The following is a 7295-nucleotide window of genomic DNA, read 5'->3' as shown; positions in this document are numbered from 1 at the left end:
AATTGTTCGAACCTACTCTGTGGGTGTGGCCTCCTTTGTGGGAGTGGCTTGCCACCCATGTGACCGGATGGGAGTGGCTTGCCGCCCATGTGACCGGATATGAAGATGCCGACGACACTTGTCAGAACCGCCTTAAATGACCTCAGACACAGCACTGGCATGCATAAGAATATGATGTAAACTTGTTTTTTAAAAGGCATCCTTGGTTTGCGTTAAAACAACTTCAACACACGGAATGTCCTGATTGCCCCACAAACGCAGTAGTCATCCTTACCTTTCCCAGAGGCTCTGAGTTTTATAAATAGGAGCATGATGGTGTAGAATAATCATATCCAAGGACCAGTGGTGGGTTTCAAAAATTTTTGGAACCTCTTCTGTAGGTGTGGCCTGCTTTCCGGGTCCACTGGTGGAACCTCTTCTAACCGGTTCGGTAGATTTGACGAACCGGCTCTACCGAATAGGTGAGAACTGGTAGGAACCCACCTCTGGTGCAGTGAAGAAGCTGGCATAGGGAATTTAGTATAGCACTCTTGGTATTCCAACATCTGTAATTAAGTCTGTTCACATGGATTCTAAGAACAATCTGTTGTGTTTGTAGTGAGTGATGTGATTGTTGTAATGGGGAGGGGGGATTCTTTACTGGCTTTCAGTGAAACTTCTCTAATAATACATCTCCCTCTCGTTGCCTTGTCTGGGGAGGGACTGTTTTTCTGAGTGGACTGCCACTTTTTAGCAGGTTCAACTGTTTCCCTGGCTCTTCGCTCTTTTTCCTCTTCCTTATCTTGCGTATCAAAGTTGATCAAGTCTGCTGTAAGAACTTTAGTGGGGGTGAATGGAGCCTGATATTGTGCTTGAAGAAAAACAGCTATATCTTTTCTCAATGTCTCTAAATCGGAATTGGAATTGGAATTGGAAAGTTTATTTATAGGCCGCCCTTTTCCCTGGGGGGGACTCAGGGCGGCTTACAATTCATGGGGAGGGGAATACAAACAGTGAGACATAAAACAATACATAATTAAAAATAGAACACAACATTCATCATACGGGTGGGGACGGATTACAATCTAACCCCAGGCCTGACGGGATAGCCAGGTCTTGAGGGCTGTGCGGAAGGTCTGGAGGGTGGTGAGGGTACGGATCTCAATCATTAGTTCTTCAAAAATTAAAACCACCGTTGGTTTTAACGGTGCGCTCAGCGCTGTGAGAAGGTATTGGTTTGCCATTGTATTTTCCCATGGTAAACTCTCCGTACTCTGAAATAATTTGTAGTTCTTAGCCTTTTTAGCCTTTATCTCAGACTCCATATAGGATGTAATGGGACTAGTTGTTTGTGAGAACTAGCTGGCTGTCAGTTTGATGCCCCTTTTTAATCCCTCAAGATTGTTGGAAATGCAGGAGAGGTTAGTTTTACTTACAGATCTCTTGCCAACAAAGTGCTCCTCAATTCTTGGTAGTTTTGCAGTTATCACTGGAGGGAGAGATCCCGGGCTGGTGCCATGACATTTCGTTCTTTTTCCCATGCCTCTTTAGTCCCTGGCAGCAACAAAAACTTTTGTCTGTGTTATAGTCTACACTGTTTCTCCTACGGAAAACAAAAAAACGTTAAATAAAAAAGAATCCAATGGCGGTACTAAAAGTTGATAGAATAAAATAAAAGCAGGAGCCCAAACACACTCCGGCTGCACCAGCTGAAGCTCTGCCTGTCCGTCCCCCCCCCCGCCCGCCCGGGTGTCATACAGTAGAACAAATCATTTGAGGAAACAACGATCAGATATAATCTGAAATCTCTTCAAGGATAATTTAGAATAAATATCTATAGATACAAAGAGAACTTCAATAATATATGAGGTAATCTACTCAGGAAACTTGTGGCCCGACAAATGCGTGCATGACAAAAGCGCGGCAACAAAAGCGCAGTGAGAAAACCGCGACGTCATAAACGTGCCCACAACAACGCGCCGAGAAAACCGCAGACACAAAAGCGTGATTTAAGTTAAAGTAAGGGTTAGGTTCAGGGTTAGGGTTAGGGTTAGGGTTATTAGGTTGTTATTACTTGTTTGTTGAAGGCGTGCTTTTGTCGGCGCACTGTTGCCGGCGCGCTTCTGTGCTCATTCGTCAGCACGATTTTGAACTCACGGTTTTCTCGCCGTGGTTTCATCAGCGCACTTTTGTCAAGCGCGCATTTGTCGGTGAACCAGGAAACTATGATACACGTGGATTTCTGTATAAATAAGTAACCAAAAAGTACGGTAGAAAACCTCAAATGTTTAACTTAATCGTGGAAATTATGTATATAGTTGTGGTTTAAAATAAACTAACTTGATTTGTCAGCATTCCTGAAAACCCCAACTCCAATGAAACTCCAAGACAGGCATTTTCTCAAAGCTCCCATTTATTAGAATAAGTATACAGGCACATCTGGGAAAACCCGAACGTGAGAGATCCAAGTTTTCCTTCAGTAAGTCAAAAGTCTAAACCCATTCCATGCACCCATCAGTCCATCACCTCGTCCAATCCCAAGAATGCTATTTTCTCTAACTACATCCCCTCCTACTAAATCCCCCCCCCCCGTCCTGCTTTCCCAGGCACAGGAATGTGGCAGCATGGAAGCATCCGGTGTTAATATGGCTTCCAAAGCTGACATAATAAAAAAAAAAGATTTCAAGAAACAGCCAAGTGGCTGTTTCTCCCCGTGGAGATTCGGACCCTCACCACCCTCCAGGCTTTCCGCAAAGTCTTAAAAACTTGGCTGTTCCGACAGGCCTGGGGCTGATGAGTTCCTGTCCCCGCTCGAATGGTGTGGCTGTTGGTAGTTTTTAAAATTGTGGTGTTATGTTGTCTGTTGTCTTTCTTTTTTTTCCGTTTGTACACCCCACCCACCCCGATTTGGTTGTGAGCCGCCCTGAGTCCCTCTGGGAAAAGGACGGCATAGAAATACAATAAAATCGAAATCGAAAATCGAAATGGCTGAGATGTTGTTCCCCGCCCCTACAAAGAGGCTCCAACCCTGAAATTAATCCTCGTATTTCTGCATCAATTCAAGCACATCGGGATAGAAGCGTTGTGGGGCATCCAAACCCCAGATTGGATCAAAATGTTGCCAGTCAGGAGTGTCCTTGTAGAAAACTAAATGAGGGATTCGAGGAAGCAGGGATTCAGTATCACGTGTGGTTATGGCAATATCTTTTCCTCCACTCCACACGGCTACTGGCACACTAACATCTTCTATTTTATAAAACGGAGGTTTTGTCTGCGGATGAAAAGAGGAAGAAACAAAGGTGATTTGGGGGCCACCCCCGCTGGGCAGAGAAGTTGCCTAATGGATTCAAGTCTTTTTGACAGAAGGTTAAATTGTTAGTGTAGGCATGTCTTAAACTTATATGCTATTCACAACAGGACTATGATAAGGAGATGACCTATTTTCGATTAGCGGCACTCAGAAAGGCAAAAGGCAGAAACACCGAGAAGATTTCACTAACAGCTATTGAATATTAGTCCTAACAGATTTCTATCTTCTTCTTCTTCTTCTATGATCTTGCAGCCAGATGATGGTCATTAATTTCAGAGGTTTAGGGAAAGCTAACATCCAAAATTAAAACACCGTCATCTGGCTGCAAGACTACAGTGGTGGGAGAAGAATCACAAACCAAGACAGTAAATATTATAGCCATAGCATTTACGCTTATATACTGCTTCATGGTGCTTTAATGAAGAGCCGAGGTGGCGCAGTGGGTAGAGTGCAGTATTGCAGGCCACTTCAGCTGACTGCTAGTTCGGCAGTTCGGCTGTTCAAATCTCACCGGCTCAGGGTTAACTCAGCCTTCCATCCTTCCGAGGTGGGTAAAATGAGGACCCGGATTGTTGTTGGGGGCAATATGCTGACTCTGTAAACCGCTTAGAGAGGGCTGAAAGCCCTATGAAGCGGTATATAAGTCTAACTGCTATTGCTAATTGCTATTTACAGTCCTCTCTGAGTAGTTTACAATGTCAGCATACTGCTCCCAATAATCGGAGTCCTCATTTCACTGACCACAGAAGGATGGAAGACAACCTTTGATCCGTAAGGATTGAACTCTAGACTGTGGACAGAATTGCCCTGAACATAGCATTCTAGCCACTTGCCAGCAGAGTTTCTCCTCCCTTGTTATGCTGATATTAACTGAGCCCTGGAAAAATTTCTGCCTGTCTTTGAGGATACTGAAGTTTAACGAGGCTGGAAAATTATTTATAATAGCAATAGCAATAGCAGTTAGACTTATATACCGCTTCATAGGGCTTTCAGCCCTCTCTAAGCGGTTTACAGAGTCAGCATATCGCCCCCCACAGTCTGGGTCCTCATTTTTACCCACCTCAGAAGGATGGAAGGCTGAGTCAACCCTGAGCCGGTGAGATTTGAACGGCTGAACTGCAGATAGCAGTCAGCTGAAGTGGCCTGCAGTACTGCACCCTAACCACTGCGCCACCTCAGCTCAGGGGGAGATCTGAAAATTTCCTAGCCAAACATGGCATCTTTATTTTTTCTTTGAATGTGGGTGTGATTGGTTGATTATCAAGAGTTTATCTCAGTCTTAACAGTTTAGGCAGTTTACAACAAATATACTACAAACAGTATAAATTAGATTTTACCATGTTGTATATCTCGATGTTTCTCTTCCCATAGTCATAATATTTAAATTCATGAGAGTGTATAATCTAAAAGAAAATGAAAACATTATTCACAATTTAAAAATTAGTTTTGAAATCTTAATATTAAAAAATATTAACAACATATATGTACAAAATATGCAGGGATGAAAGACATGATTTATTGTCATTATTTTTTCTGCTCTCCTGATCCAAGAAGTTCCAGTTCTGATTCCAGACCATTATTTCAGCTGTGTATCTAATGACTGGAATTCTCCAGATGTTATTTGCCCTGCTGGAATTTACTCAACTGACTTTGAGTTTGAAGAATATTTTAAGATCTTCTTCACTCCAAGATGTATTTATTGCTAAACTTCTTGATTGTAATGTCCTGCGTAATACCGGTTTCTAGGATGTCCAGGCATTTTAAATTAATTATTATTTTTATTTGTTTATAATATGGAACGAACTCCCCGTGGAGATTCGAACCCTCACCACCCTCCAGGCCTTCCGCAAAACCCTTAAAACCTGGCTATTCCGGCAGGCCTGGGGCTAAAGAGCTTCTGCCCCCCCTTCTCGAATGGTAAGAGCCGAGGTGGCGCGGTGGTTAAATGCAGCACTGCAGGCTACTTCAGCTGGCTGCTAGTTCAGCGGTTCAAATCTCACTGGCTCAGGGTTGACTCAGCCTTCCATCTTTCCAAGGTGGGTAAAATGACGACCCGGATTGTTGTTGGGGGCGATATGCTGAGTCTGTAAACCGCTTAGAGAGGGCTGAAAGCCCTATGAAGTGGTATATAAGTCTAACTGCTATTGCTATTGCTATGGTTGTTGTGTGTTTTAAATTGTGTATTGTTGTTTGTCTTTCTTATCCCCTGTTTGTACCTCCTTTCCCTTGACTGAGTTGTGAGCCGCCCTGAGCCCCCTTCAGGGAAAAGGGCGGCATATAAATGAAATAAATCCAAATCCTAAATAAATAAATCCTAATATAAAAAACAAAAATACCTAAGGAAGGGAAAGGGGAAGGTTATTGTGCAGAAAAGAAGGGAAAAAGAAGGAAAAGGCATTGATTTCTGATTTCTTTTGGTGCAGTATAATCAGATAGTAACATCCAACCTTAACTTTTTACTTTTACAAAATAGTATAAACTAGCCCAGTGATGGGCAACCTTTTTGGCGTGGTGTGTCAAAAATCGGCAAAAAATCGAGCATAACTCGCGTTGTGTGTCACTTCGACAAAAACATAATTTTGCGCAATTTATAGTTGCTGCTAATGGCGCTCACAGTTCCCGTTGGCACTCCGCTGTTCCCTGCTGTGGTGCGGTCGTAACCGACAGTCCCAGGAGTAGACTCTCTGTGCCGGCCTGACTGGAGAGAGGCGCGCACTGTTCCCGAGCTCCTCTCCTGCGGGTCCTCCCTCGCCGCGCTGATGACGTGTGTGCACACGGCACGCACGCCTTACCAGCAGCCCCTGCGCTCAGAAAGGGGCGGCGGCGATACAGTAAGTGAGTGTGGGCGGGGGAGATCACATGTCCCGCCCCCCCCGTTCCTCCAGCACAGATTCTTTCATCCTCGGCGGCCGTGCAGGAGCCGAGGATGAATCGCATGAAATCCTGTGCGTGTCACCCCAAATGGCTACGCGTGTCAGCACTGACACGCGTGTCATAGGTTCGCCATCACTGAACTAGCCCTTTCTATATCCACAAATCTATCTAATTGGTAAAACTTAAAGTCAAAGTTTTATTTTTTTTCCACCTCAAGCACAAAGTCCAGAAGTGGTTTCCAAGTGCAAAAATACTTACTGGTATATATATATTTCTTTTATCAAAGCAATGAATTTAGCCATCTATGCTACCTTCATCACCATTGGATGTTCAGGGATTTTTAATGATCTCCTTCATCCAGAATATTGATCAGTTTTGCCCTATTTTCTTTGTTCTTGCCTATTGATTGTGTATCCAAAAGGTATTTAGTCAAAAGGTATTTACTACTGCAATGTGCACTACATGGGGCAGCCTTTGAAGAGTATTCGGAGACTTCAGCTTGTCCAGAATGCAGCCGCGCGAGCGATCGTGGGTGCACCTCGGTTCACCCACGTTACACCTATCCTCCGCGAGCTGCACTGGCTGCCTATCGGTCTCCGGATACGCTTCAAGGCGCTAGTCGTCACTTATAAAGCCCTTCATGGTATTGGACCTGGGTACTTGAGAGACTGCCTGCTGCCAATTACCTCCAATAGACCGATCAGATCCCACAGATTAGGCCTCCTCCGAATTCCATCCGCCGGCCAGTGCCGACTGGCAACTACCCGGAGGAGAGCCTTCTCTGTGGCTGCTCCGACCCTCTGGAACGAACTCCCCGTGGAGATTCGCACCCTCACCACCCTCCAGGCCTTCCGCAAAGCCGTTAAAACCTGGCTGTTCCGACAGGCCTGGGGCTAAAGAGCTGTTGCCCCCGTCTCGAATGGTATGACTGTTGTGTGTTTTTAAATTATGTATTGTTATGTTTCATCTTTTATTTTTTGTCTGTACCCCCCCTTCCCTGATTTGAATTGTGAGCCGCCCTGAGTCCCCTTCGGGGGAAAAGGGTGGCATATAAATATAATAAAATCAAATCAAATCAGATAGTCATAATCTGAAGTGTTAATTTAATTTAAAGGTTAATATTTTGGCTAGC

General features: G+C 44.4%; 1 protein-coding gene across 1 annotated transcript in view; it reads right to left on the bottom strand.

The window, feature by feature from the left end:
- Positions 1-3013: 3013 nt before the first annotated feature.
- Positions 3014-7295, bottom strand: part of LOC148042446 (putative lysosomal acid lipase/cholesteryl ester hydrolase) — a 22607-nt gene continuing 18325 nt past the window's right edge. Inside the window, exons 8-9 of the mRNA XM_087702393.1 lie at positions 4627-4692; positions 3014-3250 (exon numbers count right to left, since the gene is read on the bottom strand). Coding sequence (XP_087558519.1) covers positions 3014-3250; positions 4627-4692 — 303 coding nt within the window. The remainder of the gene's footprint in view (positions 3251-4626; positions 4693-7295) is intronic.

The sequence above is a fragment of the Thamnophis sirtalis genome, unplaced genomic scaffold (genome assembly GCF_051295495.1).
Source record: "Thamnophis sirtalis isolate CommonGarterSnake01/CBP01778 unplaced genomic scaffold, rThaSir2_p1.2 scaffold_15, whole genome shotgun sequence".
Lineage (NCBI taxonomy): Eukaryota > Metazoa > Chordata > Lepidosauria > Squamata > Natricidae > Thamnophis > Thamnophis sirtalis.
The sequence above is the reverse complement of the archived record's forward strand: the minus strand, read 5'-3'. Positions and strand labels throughout refer to the sequence as shown.